The following is a 20,313-nucleotide window of genomic DNA, read 5'->3' on the forward strand; positions in this document are numbered from 1 at the left end:
AAGATTTAATTCACTCACACTCTCATACGCACATACTTTCAAGAACCAAGACATGTATGTGTGCACAAGTAGTCACATCAGGATCATTTGTGTGACAGGACAGAGGATGCTGGGTACTCATCATGTGTCTTGACCTCTTATTGACTGGTGATGACAAACTGGTTTTTGACTGTATGCGTTGGGAGTGGATGGTGGTTTGGATATTGTGCCTCATATTTTGTTTCATTTCTCCACAAAAATCCTGAATTTCACAGTTCTCTTTTTCTTTATCTGGATATTTTATGGATCCAGTCCTGTTGTTCATTATCTTGACATCTTTAGGTCAGTTTGTTCTTCCTTTTCTTTTACATGAAATCACGTATATGGCATTCTGTAGCAAGTAACTGCTAACTTTCCTTTTAACCCCTGTTCTGCTCTTTCTTATAGTGTACATGTGAGCACATGTGCACGCATACACAAATATTTCCTTTTGTACTTCATTCGTACTGATCCTGGTACTTTTGTTTTACATTTCTTCAGAAGAGTAGGAAATCATTCACCTTAATCATTTGTGGAAGGCATGGATATTTGCATTCTGATGTTGCAACTGTGCAAATGGCCATCTGACTTGTACTGGAATACATTCCTTTACAGTTTGCTAAGTATCAAGTTTGGAGATGTGTGAAAGTTTCCTTTCTGGAAAAGAAAAGAAAAGCTCTGGGATCTGGTGCCGCAACAGATTTAGATTGCTAGCTAAGCACTCCCTTGCTGGCTGCTGATTGGCGTGTTCTTCCTTCTGTGTTGCTGATCCTCTGCTCTGTGGGAGCACGGGCATTGCTCCCACGGACGTGTGTCAAGGGAGGAAAGACTTTCTGTTCCACGAAAACTGCTGTTGTGAGAAGGAAGACTCTAAAGAGAAAATTCTGATGGTGCTCGTGAAGTAGTTTGAAAGCCTCTGTGAAGACAGGACTGCCTCTGAAAGAGCTGAGATTGACAGATTTTGCTGATTTTCAAGTTTAGTTGTTTAAACTGTTTGCAATTTGCTTGCAATTTTCACATGAGCAAATACAGTGAATCAGGAGCCAGAAATAAATACCCAGGGGTGAAATCTGGGCTCCACTGAAGCCAGTGAAAGCTCTGGTTACTTTCTCAGCAGAACTGGATAAGTCATGGGTGCTTGATTTGCATATTCTTATGCAATTATTTTACATTCATGAAGATAGGTCACCCTGAGACAAAGCTGCAGATAAAGCAAAACCATATTATCCTCTGAAATTTGTTATCCTTTGTAAATTGCTTACTGGGAGGCAACTTATTTCACAAATGGAAGTGTTCATCATCAGGCATTATGAATTATTATGAATTTAACACTGCGTCAGAGAACAAGGCTGAGAACTACTTAAGATTCCAGTTTTGGCTGAGGCAAGATGGGCACATCCTATAAATGTGCTTGCAACCCTGGAAGTTGCCTGCTGATTCCTGACCTCGCTGGTTTGCATGCCGTTTTCAGATCCCATCCTCGCTGCAGCCACCGCCCTCTGTATTCATACAGTAGAAGGAAACTAGTGCTAGGGACAGCTGGGTCCTTAGGCAAAAGCACTGGGACAGCTACACCTGGACAAATGGCTTAGATTGCAGGTTTCTTGCTTATTAAAGCTAAATCTTGATTGGACTATTGCCTTTTGCTTATGTTGGGGTGGCACATGGGAGCCTGATCAGTCTGGAGCCCCGCTGCACTAAGACAAGTAGGTATATAAATGCAGAGGATGGGGCATGGTCTGCCTTCTTCAATTTATCATCAGGTTGCCTTTAGACAGGCACATTTGGTGTGAATGCAAGTAGTACTTGGAGGAGTGCCAGGCCATTTACCTTCTCACACAACCTCATGTGTCAGATAAGGCCCTCTCCTCCTTAGTACATCTGCCGGTCAGCACCGTACACCAAACTCCTTTCCTCACTATCTTTACTTTGGTTGAATAAAGGAGCAGATTTTTTGTTGTTGTTTTTTTGAGGGGGCTGGGTTTGTTGTTTTTTTGTGTGTATGTTTTTTTTGTTTTTTTTTTTTTTTTTTTTTTTTACCCTATACAAAATGAATTGAAGCTCCCTATGGATTACAGTGGGGACAATTGCATTCTTTGGTATTCTTTCTTTCTCTCTCTCTTTAAAGTAGGCAAGCTGTTGTTGCTGCAACATGATTATCACTACCACCATATGCCTTAAAATCTCACTTGCTCTGGAGGCATGAGATTATCCAGCACTTGCAGGAAGCACCCAGCTGCACTAGCATTGTGCGAAACAGGTGTGTGCGCCGCATTGATCAATGCTAATGGAAGCATAAAGTTCCCCATGGTAAATCTGTGGCTGGCAGCACTCTAATTAAACCCTCCTTTGAAAATAAATGAGAGGTCTGTAATTTTGGCCTCTTGTTCTGAAGGGCATGCTTTTCTTTAGAGATTTTTCCAACTTAAATTTTTAGGACATTTTATAAATGCCTGAAGCAGCAGAAATGTCTGAATCGTCTTTCTCCTTTTAAACCTTTGGTTTAAAGTTATTTTTCTAAAAGCTAATGTATTCCCCCGCCAGGAACTTAAATACTCCAGCTCTAGGAACTGGAACATGGAGCACTCCATTGTCGAAGCTACTTGTGCTAAGCCCAACTCTGGTTGCCACATGCTGATATTAAGTATGTCGTGTGTCGCAAGGAGAGAGTATATTCTTATTAATCACCTATGGAGTAGTCAGAACCGCTGTGCTGTCAATTCATAGAGAGAACTGCAGAGAATAGGAATATAAGTGATGGCAGGGAAATTAAGACTTTAAATTTAATAAGCACAAGTACTTTAGTGAGGTACACAAGAAACATGCATTCTGTGAGATTTTAGCAGTTTAGAAGATCTTTTACTGCCTTGACTGCTATAGACCTGAGCTAAGTCTTGCCTAGTTACTAGGACTTTGGCTTAGACTAAGTCCCTCTCTCAGAGACTAATTTCTGTGACTGCTGCAATAAAACTGGTTGAGAGTGCTGCTGTTGCAAATAAGCAAAAATCAAGGTCTGTTTGTGCTTGAAATCAACTCTCCCACTGTTGATATTTCTGGTCTCTATATGCGCCATTATATTTAAATAATCAGATCTGTTTATTACAGTAAAACTAGAATGGTCTTGCTTTTGATCATTTTTATTCCTAGACTGGTGTTGAAGATGCCTAAAAAAATGGCCAACCATGAGTCATAGCTCCTTCAACTGTATGGTCCATGAGAAGTGGAGTGCACATCAGCCCTTCCAGCATACGGAATTGCTCCTGTAATCATAACATAATTTAGTTTGGAAGGGGTTCCTGAAGACTATCTTGTCTATCCCCTGCTTGAAGCTCAAAGTTAGGTGTTGCTCAGGGTCTTGTCCCAAACAAGTTTTGAAAGTCTCCAAGGACAGAGATTACCCCGCCTTCTCTGGGGACTTATTTTGGTGCTGTGCCACTCTCAGGGTGAATTCCCCTTTGTCTTGTGAGAATTTACTCAGTTTTGGGTTGTGGCCATTGCCTCCTGTCCTTTCCCTGTGCACCTCTGAGAAGGGTCTGTTTCTGCCTTCTCTATCCCCCTTCAGGCAACAGAAGAATGCAAGCAGGTCTCCCTTTCCTTAACCTTTTCTACTTGTGCTGAACAAACCCTGTTCTCTTAGCCTATTCTTGTATGCCATGTGCTCCAGATCCCCAAACATCTTAGCCTTTGACCTACCTTAATCCAGGCAGCAAAGCACGTACTTTGTCATGAAAAGTCTCCGACTCCAAGCATCATTGGTTGCTGGGACTAATTCAAAAGTCAGTTCTCTCTCAAGCAGAGGTCAGTTGTAGACATATAGAGGTTTCCTCTCTAGGAAATATTCCCAGCAATGAAACTCACTTTGCTTTCCTGACTGCTGCTCATCCTGGGCTGCTTGTTTCATAGACCTATTGACAATGAGCTTTAAATAGGGTCCATTGCTGTGCCTACAGAGTTAGGTCTGCTCCTTCTACTCCCATGTGGTGCTTTGCATTTAGTAAAATGCTTTTAATTTACTGTTTGATCACCCAGAACTGCAAGAGCTATCTGCAACTCTACAGTCAGCTTTGGCTCCTACTTCCCCAAATAGCATGCTACTGGGATAGCATTTACTTGTCCTGGGAGTGGATCTCCTGAGAAGCCCATCTGAATGCAGTTAGCTTGGCAGGTCTGTGCTTGGGTCATATTCCAGGCAGGATAATGAAGAACTAGTCACAGCCAGTTTGGTATTTTCTATGACAGAGATGGAGCCATTATGCTCAGCCTGTTGGGGAGAGGGGAAAGGCATCAAAAGAGATGCTTCTTTTTGAGTGACAGGTAACCTGCCTCTTTTCTCCCGTTCCATTTACAAAAACTATAGAAACCAATCTCTCGAGAGGTTCATGAAAAGGTTCAAAGAAGATTGCAAATTGTTGGAAAAAATAGCATTTATCAGGATGGGGATGTTAGCTTTTACCTCTGCACGTGCTTGTTGTAGTCAGTTCTCTTCTTCCCCTGCATTTGGGGACCCCATCTAGCTGGTGACTCATTGAGACAGACAAGCCACAAAGACGTATTTTGAAAAAGTTTGAGAAACGTGAAGAAAGGTAGAGCGAATCTTTATGTTTGTTTCTAAATGTCAGTTCAAGGATAAGATACCGCTGCTTTAATTATCTGAGACTTTGTTGTGGGTCCAAAAAATACCTTAAAGGAGATAAGGTTTTTTTTTCTTTCTCTATGAAAATGTGGAGAGCAGAAATGCCCATTTTGGCTTCTAATTTCTTTTGTTTGTATGATGAAGAGAAGTATTCTGAGCATAACAACTTCTGCCTGAGGGTGATATTTTACAGGGCTTTGAAGACAAGATTGTACCTGTATCACTTGTTTTCTTATTCAAGAAGAGGAGTTTCCTGTTCCTAGAGAAAAAAATCCTTCATTTTGCTGCTTGGCAAAAATACTATCACTTACTGAGTACTCAGAATATATACTTTCAGATCTCTGCTTTTTTTATTGAAAGAAAATAGTGCAAGACACTAAAAGAGGATCTGAATAAAACTGATGTTTAATTGCTTGCAGGATGTATGTAAACACAGTTGAGTGTTTTGCAGTAGAATATCACCATTTCCTTCTAAATTTGAGACCACATCTCAGAATCTCTCCTAAAGTGAGGCCCAGCTAGTTTAAAGCTTCCAGGTGATTCAGTAAGCAGGTAACCTACAGGTGCGTAAGTAGTTTGAAAGTTAGCACAAACCTAGTATTATGACAATAAAATTACAGTTTTCTACTCATCATTTTTTATGTGTTGAGGCATACTCCTTACATTTGCAGCAGATACTGATACAGGATTTCTCCACTGCTTTTTTTAGTCTAATGTGTAAAGAGCATTATCTTCAAAGAAGCAGCTTTCTCCTTCCTTGCTGCATCCAACTTCACTGGTTGGTGCGCATCTGTGTCTAGGACGTAGTTGTATCCCTACTCCTTATTTCTTCCCTTTTCTTCTAGAAAAGGCATTCTGGGCATGCAACCTCCGCTTCCTTATATGTGGCTCTGGGATAGTCCAAATTTGACATGACAAAAGAGTCTTTCCTTCCTCCTCCCTGTTCTACCTTTACAACTGGAAATAATCTTTCCCTATAAAATACTACCCTTGAAACTTCTCTCCAGCAGAAAACTATGGCAAAAGTAGTAGCAGCAATGTAGAATGCAGTTGGTATTCTTTGTGAGTTGTTTTTATTATTCACTAGCAACTATTAGTTGCAAATTAGACCACTCCTAAAATGCACTGTACTCACTATGGAATGTGAGTTGACATATGGGGAGCTAATGTGACATAACTAGAATGTTCTGGCAAGCCAAAAACTCTTAAAGAATTGTATTTTGGCACACATTATTTGCAGCTTTATTCAAGCAAGCGCAGGAGAAAGAATTGCAATTATCTCTACCATTTCATAGTTAGAAAAATGGAAAAAAGAAAAGCAGTCAGAAAAGCAAAAAAAACCCATTAAGTTTTAGTTAAACATGGGATTTTGCCATTTACTGCAAAGGTAATAGAGCTAGAGCTTCCATGAAAGGCATATTCCATCTCAGGCTTCAGATACATTTTGGTTTTTTAAAAAGAAAAAGAAAATGCTTGACAATCTTCCACGTTTGTTCTGGTAATGTTTCTGTTGGTTTTAACTAGAATTTTGTAATAGCTGGAGGTTGGTCTGATAATAGTATGAAATCATGTAAACACCAATATAGACATTGGTGCAACTTTTTAAGCCACTGTATGGTTCATTAATAATGTGTGAATTATTTTGTTTATAGAAATAATTTAATTATTGGCCATATTCATTTTTAACAGAGCTGCTTTAAAATTACCAGCATGAATCCAATTAGTTGTGTTGTACATAAGTGGTGCTTTTTGTTACAAGCTTCCCCTTTCTTGTGTTTTCTGTGCCTGGAGGGAATGCTCAGGGCAGGGAATTTAAATCCTCATCTAGAGTGCTGTTAAAGGCAATTAAATGGAAATGCTTATTCACTCCCCCTTTTATTGGATTGCTGATGAACTATGGAGGTTAGTATTGAATGTTCATTTTCATGGTAGTGCTTTCTTCTTCGTGTCTATAAATATTTCCTAACCATCACATTTAGGAATATTTTTGTTCCTTATTTATAAAAAAGTACCATGGTTGCCTAAGGCCTCACACCGTGGCGCATTGATTGAAATCAGCACAATATGTACTGGGACTGCAGAAGCATGGCCATCTTTGTAGCTGAGTTGAATGTAAATGCTCATCTCCCCCAGTACTTTCTGAAGGCTTTGTTGATTAGCATCTGATATATGAATTTTGACAGGCCTGTAGACACTGTAGGGATCTACTGAGAACAAGCAGAAGACGTTCACATTGTCCGTGCTTTTATCCAAAGCTTCCTTGGGGAAAAGACTATAAATTGTTTACATTTGTCCTACTCTTCTGCATCTGTAAACAGTCTCAGTATTAGTTCTGTTTTCTATATATCTGATCTCCTCAGTATTTCTGGCATAGACAAAACCTCTAGCATGTTGGTTTGCAAGTCTTTCTTGCAAGTTAAATCTCTCATGCAGATATTAAAATACATGACTTTACCATTGCACCAGCATTTGCATTATTATTGAGTTGAGTTGATTAAGTAAGCTGGTATTTGGAAATAAAGTTAAATGCTTTTTGCCTTTAGGAGGTAATAAAATAACTTCTTCAGGTAACATTTATGGATTTATCATAGTTACCTATACTGTGCTCATAACTATAGTATGTTGTATCTCAGATCGTGAAGGGGTGTATCATAAAAGTCCTTTTCATTGTGTAGCAGATACTGTCCTCTACACTTTTCAAATGGGAAGTTGAGGAACAATTTCCTTAAGGTCATATCAAGTGTCTATAGCAAAGAACTAATTGAAACCAACTGTCCTTTAAAGTTTAATTTTCACCTTTTTCAGAAGGTGGACTGATCTCATAAGAACAAATAAGAAAACCCCTGTTTGTCAGCTTGCTTCAAACTGAGTACACAACATTTAGCATTTTTTCTCCAAGATGGGGCATACGAAGTAAATGGTATGTTGTTACATTGAAATAAAAAACCAAAACACAAACACACAAAATTCCTGTTTGTGTTGTGTGGCATAGAGCATAAAACTGATCATCTTGAGTCTGGAAATTATGAAATGACCAATGCTTAGACAGTTGTTTGGGTACAACTGAATTTTGATCAATTAGTGCACATTATTTTTTGACCAGGAGACTAGTTAAGCCTGGGAACTGTATTTGCTGTTCTGAGTTGAAAGAGGAATTAGTGATGGGATCCAGCATCTTTCTACCTCCTACCTCTCTGTAGGGGAGTTCAGCATTCTGCTTTCTCAAACACAGGAGGAATCAGACAAATGGAACACTTCTGTAGCTGTAAAACAACAAGCTGTTTTCAGCTAGCCTGTCAACCCAAAAGTTCATGGTCTAGTTTTCTTGCCTATATGACCATGCTGATTCAGGCTGTGTTCTCAATCTGTTTCTGAGTTTTCAATCTGCTTCCCTGCATGGGCTGTCCATCTCACATGCACACAATACCTATTAAATTCCTTCTTCTCATTATTTTGACTAAACGTGCATCTGTCTGTGTTTTCATTGCAATATGCCTATTATTTGCGTTTGAAGACTTTCGTCACTTCAGTATTGGATTCCAAAAAGAAACCTATTGACCTCTTTCAGCCATCTTAAATGAACATCAGGAGGTCATGTCAACTAAGTAAAGATTTAATCTAAATTATGAATAAATTTTAGAAGCATAAAACTTTCCCATTTTTTAGGAAAACGGATATAATATGACGGGAACCCATCCGTCACTTCTGTGAGGGCGTTGTTGTTTGCTATTGCACTGCAATGCTGCCAAGAAACACAAGTCAGGTTTAGATTCAGTGCTACCTACTGTCTTCTCCAAGAATAAAATGGAGTCCTTGTCTAAGACCCTGGACAGTCTGTGTACCCAAAGTGTGAGGGAGCAGGGAATAACAAACAGCCAAGTGATCAGCACCAAGCACTGAGCATATGCCTGTAAGAAAGCCCACAGAGAGAGAGATTCCCAGTTAGGCTGAATGCTGGCTTGGGTTTACTAACAAAGAAACTGCTACGGGCAGATTCATTTCAGCAGTGTTCAGGTGAACAGGGTGTAAAATACTGGAGGTAAGTTAAGGAAATAATGTGTTTAAATGGAGCCACATCACATCCTACAGGGCGGCAGTTTGGTACCAGCTGGTTTCGAGGGAAGGGCTAGAGCCTGCTCAGCCACTTGCTCAGCCTTGCCTAGAGGGGATTTCCTCACAGACCTGTGCCTGCCACTTCTCCTTAGCAGAAAAATGTCAGAGAACCTTGAGCTTTGGTTACTGAATTGTGAAGGAAAAAAAATTATATAGCTTATTTAAAAAAGAGACACAGAATTGCAATGAGTAAGGGAATGTTAAGTGATAAGTGGACATTCAAGTTGTGTCACAGATTAAGGCCTGTCCCTGACATTAACCCCAGTGAAGCATCTCTAGCAAAGATTTCCATCTGTGGTGCCATACTGAAATGTGCCTAGGAAATATGCTGCCCTCTTGGATAATCCCAAACTGCTTTTGCCCTGCCTCTGTGTTAGGAATGCGGAGGTAACTAATACATAATACATTCTGCTTTGCAGCGAGTTAGCAGCTGAAATAGGTAATCATTTGAACAAGTTCAATGCTGTTGCATTATGCATCAGAAAAAACACATTAAGTGTCAAAGACATAAAGGTAGGCTGCCTGCTCATCCTGATAGCAGTTGGGTCATGTTTTATTGCTTATTAATCATCACAGTCTAGAAGAGTGAGTTTCTATGCAAATACTTCAGAGTTCCTGCCCCAGGAGGTGGCCAGTAAAAATAAAACTGAAACTCAGAAATAACATCCTTCATTACTTACTTATGTTTTTAGCTGATCTTTTGCATTTGTGCTGCTTTCTACACCTAAATTAGGCATCTAGCTTCTCTTTTTTCTTTTTTTTTTCAAGTGCTAAATACAATTTTCATTTTACAGACATCATTTCATGTCGCTCACTGCACATTAGCTTTCTATTGCTGTTTATATTTGTCATATAAATTTTCTTACATATGTTGTTTGGAACAGTCATATTTTTCTATTGCTCTTTTACAAATCTGTGCCCATTTTATTCACTGCATTATTTCTTTCATGCTAGTTTGCTTCTGACACTGGAATTTCCATCTGAGGTTAGTTAGAGTTCAATGGCAAATGGCCTTTTCCTCAATACTTACACCTTTCTCCATGATCAGACTGACCTCTCACCTGTGTGTGCCCACTGTTGCCATCCTTTATCAAGCACTCAAACATATATTGATCATTATTTTACTGTTCTCAAAGTTCAAATTTTAAGACACACCTAAAAAGTCATGATATTGTTGTACAATTCTCAGGTCTCAGAATACATATACAGTGTTTAATGGCACCTTGTTTCTCACCTTTTATGACCAACTTACAAAAAAAGTATCTCCTAACTCAGTCAACAGCATCCTTTCAAGCAAAGTCTTGAGATAAGTGATGGGACTAGTATAAGGTGAAATTCAGACTGGTCTCTCTTAGGACAGTCTTTGTAGCTGACTTCAGCTATCGTGCTTATGCTGGGAAGGGGTTTCTCAAGGAAATAGAAGCCATAAAGGGCTATACAGTCCCCTCTGAGTCCTGATTTGAATTTGGAAGATGATATACTTTGTCAGAAAAGCTCTGCAATGTGATTGCTGAAACTAAGAGCTGCAAAGAGACCAGCAGTGATTTCTAAGTGGTTTTAATGAGTAGTCACACCAAGCAAGGCAGCATGATACTGAAAGGAATTGCGGTAATTAACTAATACGTCTGCAAGATACAGTACAGCACCAACCCAAAATACTACTACAGAAACAATGCAAGGAAGTGAGCTGGGCACTATTCCCACAGTTACAACCACAGGTCTTTGCTTCTGTAGTTAGTTCTTCATGGTTCGCTCAGAGAACTCCATTGCCTATGTTGATGTAGTTGTCCCAATCCAGTTGAAAAGATAGAAAAGCATAGAAGAGCCTGGTCCTGCTTTTGCCATCCTGGCATCACCTGAAATTTGGTTTAGGGAGAAGCTGGTGTGGTACTAATAGAGGTGACAAAGTACTTTTAGGCAGGAGCAGCATCTCTCCAGGAGCCAAACTATACCTTCACTGTAAATATCTGACCAAAATATTGATATCGTCTTCAATGGTGAGCACAGGGAACACCTGCTCTGCGTTTGCATGGTACTTCTTCCTCTCCCTCCCTGTCACATGGTTATCAAAGGAAAGCTGTTTCCCCAGTCAGGGTTCCATAGCAGGCTGGTATTTTCCCACATACAATACCATAAGATACGTTCAGCAAACTAGTTTGTATCTGACACTTGACCTAAACGCAAGTGAACTTTCTTTAGCCTCCAGTCAGGGTTGCTACCTTCTCCTGTTTTGACCTTCATCTGCTGTTTCTTCCTTTCATACCTGATGCCAGTGCCAGCTGCATCCAGCTCATGCATATAAATGTGCCAAATGCTCCCACAGTTTGTATCTCATCTATTACTGGCCCTTACCAATGTGGATTTCCCAGCTCCTGGGGACCATTTGACTCTTTCCTGTCCAACGTGTTCAGGAGGTAATTGTGAAGGCTGAAGTGAGCTGTTCCAGCTCTCCCAGGCTCCAGCCTGTTCATGCTGCTGGCTGAGTGTGGGTGTTCATGCGAAGTGGTGGTGTGGGGTGTATTGTCGCATCCAGGCCTGGAAAACAGTGGTTGTTGGAAGATAGTTGTGCCTGTTATAAAGTTAGCTGACCTGAAAAGTTTTCCAGGTGGCTAGCTTTTCCCACTACAGGGGTGGTTTCAGTGAAATAAATGTGCACAGTTAATGGAAATATCTATAACGTAGCAAGGTTATAAGGTTTTATAAATAAGTAAACATATTAGGCAAATTACTAAAATATAAAATCAAAGTAGAACAAATATCTTCCTACTAGCTGAAAAACATTGATGTATGGCTTTATTTCAAAGCGATCAATCTGATGGAAAGCCTTAAGTGGGTATGTCTGGAAAGTTTAAAATTTTTGGTGTTCTATGCAGATCGTGAAACACAGAAGCAGGACATTTTGCTTGCCTTTTAATTAAAGACATCTCAGGTTCCTCTCCTTGTTGCATGGATCTGCACTATTTCCATCAATATGGAAAAAGAACTATGCTTCCTTTTCTTTCTTCCCCTGATTTTTAACATTGGTGGCAATTTAAGAAAGAAATTGAATAGTATTATATACAGTAATGTTCAAATTTGGTTTCATAGAGAAAAAATGTTTAAATTATTTTCTCTGACATTTTCTGTAGTCATAGGTACAAGGAAATGTTAAATATACAGTAATTTTCTGTTATGCTATGCATCCTCCCCAAATTCTCTATTCATGGCCATTCTCAAATGTCACACATGCTAAAATGCACCTTCAAAGTACATTTGAGGAAAACATAGTAGGCACCTGGAAGGCCATCATCACTGTGTATTGGTATTTACTCATGGTGCTTTAACTATAGTTCTCTGGTAGAGAGGGCTTCAGCTCCCATTTCTTCATGAGCTTCTCCAGCCCTGTCAGTCCTACCTGCTGTTCTGCTGTATTTTGATTTTTCCCCTAGATATGTGGCCTTTGCCTGTCTTGTAGGGTCTTTATTAGACTGGTGCTTTTTGCTCAGTCTCAAATTAGGAACAGTGAGCCATTGCATGTAAGTATGTAGATTAAGATATAATTTATTAACAGTGTTCCTGAAACAGTCGTCTTAGATTCACAGATACAGTGACTGAATCAGTGCTTAACAGTTTCAATAAATTGAATTTCTTGTTATTTGGAAAATCCTATTCGGCAAGTTGCTGATGCTTGCTATTTCAGTAACTTGCAGTCTTTTGAGAAGACAGCTGGGTTAATACATTATTGAATATTTTTAGAATCCTTTAATGCTGAGTTCACAGGATTCTCTAAGTGAAGTAGACTTAAAAGCTAAAAAGTTTTTGAACGGGGTTTTGCTTTGAAGTTTCTAAGGGACTGCTTCAGTTCTAGTGCCAATAAAACTTAGAACATGTTCTGAAAGGCTATAAATAGGTGCAGTAAAACAATGGATTTCATTTGGCAAGTAGTTCTTATTGATGGGAAGGCAAAGGAGGCCACAGCTGATAGTGGGTACAAATGTACACTCTGTTTTGTGGTTTCATAGGCCTAGGTAGAAATTAGGCTTTTGGGGAGAATTTCCCACTGAAAGAACATATATTATCATGACTTATACCTTTCTTTCCTATATTGGGGGAAAAAATTAAAAATCATGGTCTTTCAAACATACTTTCTTTGAATTAAGATATATGAGAGAGCTTTTGCCTATGGTAGGCTAAATATTCTTAACATTAGAGGCCTTCTTTTGACTTTTTCCAGAATTAGGCCATGTTATTTTCAACCAAATGTCTGCTTTTAAAGGTAAAACAAACAAAACAGGTTTTTCTTTTATTTTACTCTATATATTATTTTATTACTATTTTTATTAATATATTGTTTTGTGTTATTATGTTATTTTTTATGTTATTGTATGATTGCAGGTTTTTCCCCTCTGTCTTCCATAGCTAAATGGTATCTCCATCACTTCTAGTATGGTGGCTTGTACTTTGCTTTCTTCCAGGTTGCTTCAGAGCTGTTGAAAATAACATCAGAAATTGTCACTGAGAAATACTGCCTTATTAAGCTGACCACTCTGAGCCAGTAACAAGAAGAGAAAAAGAATCACTGAAAATAACCTATGTATTTAGAAACGTCTTGAATACATAAATATTGCTTCTTTTCAGCAGAAGCAGAAAACACTGAGTACAAACAAGATGAAGGGGCTGTCAAACTCCATGTTTAGCTTACCAGCAGTGTGGATGGCCACTGCTTGATACTCAGCTCATTTTTTTTCCTTTCAGGTTATGGGAAGCTTTTTTCCACACCATGAAGTTAGCTCCTATAATAAAAGAACGTTGAAAATGGAAAGCAATTTAGAAAGATTTGTCAGCTACTTATGCTCTTTAAAACAAAACAAACCACACATTCATTTTGCAGAACTGGAGAAGAAAGGAATTGACAAATTATCAGCTGGCTTCATGCAAGGGAGTTAAACACTGGCACTAATTAATGGCTAGTTAGCAGAGCACCATCTTGATCTCAGTGGAGGTCGCCTGGATAGGGGCCATAAATCCATACTGCAAATGAGAACAGCTTCAAGATGCTTCATTTCAGCTAAATGAGATGGTGGCCCTCAGCTGTTAGGAAGCTGCTAAGTCAGTATTTATTAGGTCAGAGTTTGGGACTCTCAGATTTATTTCATTCCCGCTGGCTATGCAGCAGCTCGTTATTGTTGATAATTTTTCTAGGGTTTCAGTAGTTTTATACTGTGCACTCTTTTCCTCTTGCAGGCATTTGGACAGTCCTTCTCAATTCACCGCAAAGTGGCTGAAGATGGTGAAACACGTGAAGAGACTCTCCTCCAGGAGTCTGCATCAAAAGAAGCTTATTACCTCGGGAAGATTTTGGAGATGCAGAACGAGCTGAAACAGAGCAGGGCAGTGATCACCAACGTTCAGGCAGAGAATGAAAGACTCACTGCTATTGTCCAAGACTTGAAAGAGGTAAATGGGGGTGTGCAGGGAGCAAGGGGCTGAATTTTCTTGGAGTATCATGGATGGCATGGCTCTGAGTCATGAAAATACTACAAGAAGTAAAAATGCTCACCTACCAGTCTGTGATCATCCCAGATACCACCTGGCCTGAGAGGGCTGTGACTTGGAAAGGAAAAAAATGTAACTTTTTTTTTTTTTTCACTTTTAAACAACAAAAAATGCTACAAGTATAATAAAACCCAATTCAGGAAGCTATAATTTCCTAAGTACTCGTAGTATTTTGCATTGTATTTGATAACACCTACATATAAGTAAATTTTACATAAACACATTTTCTGCACACTTCTGATATTTGTGCAACTCCTCTCTTTCTCAACATTCACATAATTTCTCGGGTAGTCTGGATTGGCTAGGATTAGATAAAGGTTTCATCAGATTTCTTGTCCTGTAGAGCAAAACTAAAATGCATGATCATGTTTAGAAAATGGGCAACAGTAAGGAAGCCAAATGTAGTTATTAGCCACATGGGACACAGTGGTTAATGATTAATTTCAATGGAAAAATTAGTAATATTTAATAATTTAACTTTTTTCCTTGGTATCTAGAAGTTTAGATAGAAGTTTTTTTACTTAGTATTGCTTCCATATCCCAGTTAGTGGAGAACTGATCTAATTTTACTAATTTATTCTTTCCATATCAATGGTTAGTTTGCACAATCCATGTAGCAGAGATCAACACAAGACCATGCACAAGAGGAAGGTGACTGTTTCCTTCAGCTTTACTAGCAAACTGGCTCTTGCTGACGTTCTCATACACTCCCTAAGATGTGTGTCCCTCACCACTCTGGCCAGCACTAATTGTGGTGAAATGGAGGATAAGGGATACTGAGTATCAAGTCCTCATCACCTGTCCTGGGTTCCTTGTAGATTCGGGCCTATGTGCTCATTTTGGATGTGCCTTTTGTGCCCGTAAGTTGACATCTATCGAAATCTTTTGCCTCTTTGGCTTGTCTTATTCCTGTAAGTCACTGTGCAGCACTGCTGATCTATTCGTTGCTCTCTAGTCTCCTTCCTTGTGTACAGGCTGTTTTTGCAATCTGGGTGCCTGAGAAGTGTCATGTGAGTCTGCCGTGATCTTGATGGCCTGTTCATTGAGGTGCCTAAACTGCACACTTTTCTTTTATCCTTCTGCCGTTTCTTCTAGTGCTTTCACACACACATTCATAGCTCATTCATAGTGGTCTTACTGTTTCTCTTAAAAACCTCTACAGATTCAGTTTTCTAAGCAGAGCAACTACTTGCAGGGGAAGGCAGCACTTGGAAGTAACCCCACATCTTTCGTGCTCTCCCCAGGAATGCTTTGACTTAGGGGCTCTCCCCACTGTCCAGCTGCTGGAAGAGGTCTTTCCTAGGTGATTCTGGAAAATGCTTCTTTCCTGTGAATTTAACAAATTAACAAAGATTATCATGTTTTCTGTAGCTGAGTGGAATGGCATCCTCTTAACCTACAGAAACCCCTGGGACAGGGTGTCCCCAGGACAAGGTTCTTTACTCCCACTGAACATTCTTATTTAATGGTTGCACTGGACTTACCCATAATACAAGTCAGGTTTCAGTAAGAAGTAAATATATGCTATTTATTCACAAGATCCAAATAAAATATGTGTTTGTAATTGCTGTTGTGGTTGTTAATAAAAAAAAAAAAAGAAAATCAAATTTATATCTACGCATCCTAAAATCATATCCTAAAAGCTTCTCTGGTAGCAGGCAACCAGCTGCTGACATACCTACCTAACCATTTGGTTAAAGATTGCAGGCGAGCAGAATCCTAATGACCTGGAATTCGGTCACAGATGAGCAACTAAGCTAGAGGATACACATTCGTCTTTGTACTCGATTCCTTCCTCTGGGGTCTCCTTGGGATTCCTTCAAATGCAAATCTGCCTTCCATTTTCTATCATGATTATTGATCCGTAAGTTATTCAGGAGGCAGTTTCAGTACCTGTCCTCCCTAGAATATTGATTGTCCTCGTTTCTTTGGAGATAGTAGTAACCCCTAGTGTGAGACCAGCTGCAATTATTTCCTGTTCTAATGCTAAATAGAAACAAGCCCTAGTAGTTAAAATGCAAGAAAATAATTTACTTGAATAAAAATAAGGCTCATAAACTGTTTGTTATTATTAAGATGATGTTGGACCCTGAGTATAAAGTCCTTGACTATGTTGAACTTTTATTTTGTGGAACTACAATCAATGTATTTAAACATAAATGGGATTAGTGCAGTCAGTTCATTACCAAGCTTCCACCAGACACTATTATGATTAATTACTTGAATATAATAAGAGATAGAGGATGATTGACACCTACCTCAGTCTCTTGGAGACCTTGTCACACTGAATTACATTGGTATTTCACCTTGTGCTCAAAGGAGTCTCACCCTTATACACAGCTCAGTATACTTTGGTCCAAACATAAATCCTAAGGCTGTGATGTTCAAATGCCTGCAGAAATGAGATGCCCTTCTACTGAAAGTGTTTATGAACTTTGTCTGCTTGGTTCTGGGTACTGCTGATAGGAAAAGGCAGACTTAGCTTACGCCAAATCTTGACAACCAGTAAGGTGAAAATACCCCCTTTTTTTATTAAATATCTGGTACATTTTGGGATAAAGACAGTCCTTAGAAGCTGCCACAGGTAGATTGCTACAATGAGAAAGTAATTCGTCTCTTTAACCAGTATATTTGAAAATCTAGTTAGAGAAAAAAAATGGAAGAAAAAACAGTGGTCTTTATGTGAGCAGCTGTATTGAGTGATGTAAAGATATATTCTAGATGTCAGTTACTTGGCTGCGTTCTGTCTCTTCCCCACCTTGTTTCACTTCCCTCAAGAGAATATGCTTTATAGTTGTTTTTTAAACCTTACTAAGATATTTTACAAGCTAAACCAAAAAATAATCACTCTTTTCACCTTCAGACTTAATATAAAAGGTTTGAAAAACTGCTTTGTGGTTCTGGAAATAGCATTTTTGCATAGATGACAGAAATTTATGGTACTTTATCTATGCACTCAGTCCCTTATGATACTGAAGACTGATTACTAGGTTTTCAAAAAGTGACCCGTGTTATTTGTACCACACCCCTAAATAACACGGTCAGTGCTCCTCCATTCTCTAGACTGTTGTGGGAGTTCCCTTGTGAATAGGTTCTGCTTTCTGAATTTGCACAGAAATCCATAGTCATATGAATGTGTATGAGCATTTTGTGAACCATCGGAATAAGCTCGCATGAATGCTGATGGCTTTTAGGAATCTTGGGAATTCGATAGCCCCAGAGTTTAAAAATTCATGCCTTTTTGCAAGTATCTGCCGTGTAGTCACAGCTGATGTCTGCAGGGCAGCTTGACCTGGATCCCTCTTGCTATAAAAGGGAAAGTATCAGGTTCAGGTCTCTGGAGATTATGCATCTCAGTCTGGGAAAGCAAACAAACTGATTTCAATGCTCATCACTAGAAAAAGTCATATTTGTGAAGAACTTGAGCATTTGTTTCACCCTGATGGTGAAGGATGAACCAGTAATCTCTGTACACAGATGGCTTTCTAGATTCATGTTAAAATGATCAAAGGAGTAAAACACCAGTAGCATTATTTTTGATGTAATAAAAATCCCTAGTGTTTTGGATAGGAATATTATTAACCATCATTTAACCAAACTACACATTTTGGAAAGCAGGTAGCCCTTTTCATTCTTTTCTTCCACCAAGACGTCAGACAGGGGATGTAGAACATTATTTGGAGATTCTTAAAACTGCTGTAATCTGAACCAGAAAATACACTGATTTTAGAAGTGAGGTGAGAGATATAATTTTTTAGCAGAGACCGGATTTCGTGTATGTTATGAATCACACAGTTTATGGCAGGTGGCGTCTCTGTATGGAGAGATCAGTATGGTTATTAGCTCATTTAACCTTTTCTAACCACCTGACTTTATAATAAATATTAAAGAAAAATTTTTTAAAAATACAATCTTTTATAATTTTCTAATTCTCGAGTGTTTATTTTTTCCTGTTTAAAAACAGTATTTACTTATAGTCGGGAGATGAATGATTGGTTCTTCCATTTGTGCTGTTGAAAAATCTTTCCTTATGGTAACCATGAGCACTTTATAGATGGATAAAGAAGATGAAGTCACTACTCTGAGAAGTTGATAACTGACAGAGATGGTTATGCAAGCAGAAATGATCCAGCCCAGAAGCTGGAGCAGAAAGTTCTTGTGATGAGATCATACTCCTCCTTCATGAGGAGGCTGAATGCTTTGGAGCTGGGCATCTGCCTCAAAAGAGGTGGCAACTGAGGGGAAAAAACATGAAGCAAAGAGGGGAAGCAGGTGAAGCTGTAGAAAATGGAGATGAAAGATGATAGTATGACTTGAGTTTTGATTAGGATTAGGAGTTGTGTGAGGTGGGTAGATGAACGCTTTTGTGCCTGAAGTGGCTGGCAAGTATGGGTCAGCTCTTTCTTCCCAGCAAGACTAGTGAAAAGGAGGAATAACATAAGAAAGCCAGGAAGTAAAGGGTTAAAACTCATAGCCTGTGCTACTAAAGTCACTGCAGCAGCTGCTGGGCTTGCAGAAAGAAATCGGCACCTGGGTACCTGCAGTCCAGGAGATAACAGATGAACAGGGAGGTTTATGGGATGGCAATGTTAATGGACCATGGCAACAGCACACACCTGGGCTTCTGGAGGGCAAAAGCAGGGATGAGGGCACTGGAAAACTGGGTGGGGAGAAAAATATAAGACATTATGTGCTGAAACCAGGTGGAAAAAAAATCTAGGATGAAATTGTGCAGCCCTGCTGCCCTTGAAATCAATAGCTAAGCTTCTATTCACTTCAGCTGTAAAAAGATGTTGTACTTCATGCTAATGAGGAAACATATGGATGCGATAGCTTGGACTCTTTTTGAGGGGAACGTATGTATGATGCAAAGCATGAGCACTTGTGCTGGGTCAATAGTTATAACTTTTACTGTTACCTATGGCCATTTCAGAAATGTAACCTCATGCTAAGTGGCCAGATCTGCATTCTGAAAATACATGAGAGATGGAAAAAATTTACACGTGTTGTGTTCAAGTTGACTTTTATCTAAAAAAAAAATTAAGAATTGTATTTTTATACTAAATACACCTTCAAAAATTTCCTAATTGGCTATTTCCTATTTAGAAATCATACTTTCTCAGTTTGAAGAGTTAAGCTTTATTCTGAACTGTCAAAAATGAGGGAAAAACCTAAAAACTTTAAATATGAACACATGTCTAGCTAATACCCACACCAATTTCAGGTTTATGTCTTGTTGCTCTAGGGTTAGACTATAACAGGATTTGGGTACACAGCACTTCCTACTTAATGTAGGATGTAGTTAGGTCCAAAACTGAGATCTTTAACATGTCCAGTTGTCATCTGTTCCTGGAGGTTCCCATAGTCACTAGGTGCCTAAATTTCTATCTGTAAAATTTCCTGCCTATCTAATGGTCTGTTTCCAGACACATTCAACAACACCTCTGACTTAGACTGAGGTCTATTACTACACTGTTGCTGGATATTGAGCACTGCTGTAGGTGCTACTAGCATCCTCCAAGCAGATGTTTCCCTAGCTGACCTCATCACCTAGTGATGTCCTTCTACTCTCTGATTCTGTGATTGTGACAGGGTTTGGGGCTCCAATTTCTTCTCTGCCTGAGGGATTATGAATCCACTTCTCCCTCTGAAGAAAGTGTGCTAACACTCAGTTGGCAGGCTCTTCATTCCTTCGGATGAAGCTGTTTCACTTTGTTGGGGGATAGTTAGTATTTTGTGGGTCAGGGAGAGTGAGAGTGTGCAAGCTCATAAGAATGACTGTAGCCTAAAGGCTAAGCCACTCAGCTGGGAATAGGGAACTAGTTCTAGTCCCTATTTCAATTAATGTTTAATAAGAAATACTTAAATGTTAATTGGGGCAGAGACCAGAACCCCAGTCTCTCCTCTGTGAGGTAATAGTCCTCAGCAAAGGCTGTCTCCATCCCTCAGAAAGAGCATGGTCTTCAGCCTGGATCTCCCATGTCCGTGGCTAGTGGTTTGACTACTGAGCTCTT

The 20,313-nt window shown here is 39.3% G+C and overlaps 1 protein-coding gene across 4 annotated transcripts in view; it reads left to right on the top strand.

The window, feature by feature from the left end:
- Window positions 1-20,313, top strand: part of BICD1 (BICD cargo adaptor 1) — a 189,149-nt gene that overhangs the window by 85,968 nt on the left and 82,868 nt on the right. For all 4 annotated transcript variants that reach the window (XM_082310129.1, XM_082310124.1, XM_082310126.1 and 1 more), the window contains exon 2: window positions 13,988-14,200. In XM_082310129.1, the coding sequence (XP_082166255.1) occupies window positions 13,988-14,200 (213 nt within the window). The remainder of the gene's footprint in view (window positions 1-13,987; window positions 14,201-20,313) is intronic.

Source organism: Platalea leucorodia, assembly GCF_965183815.1.
Source record: "Platalea leucorodia genome assembly, chromosome: 4".
NCBI lineage: Eukaryota > Metazoa > Chordata > Aves > Pelecaniformes > Threskiornithidae > Platalea > Platalea leucorodia.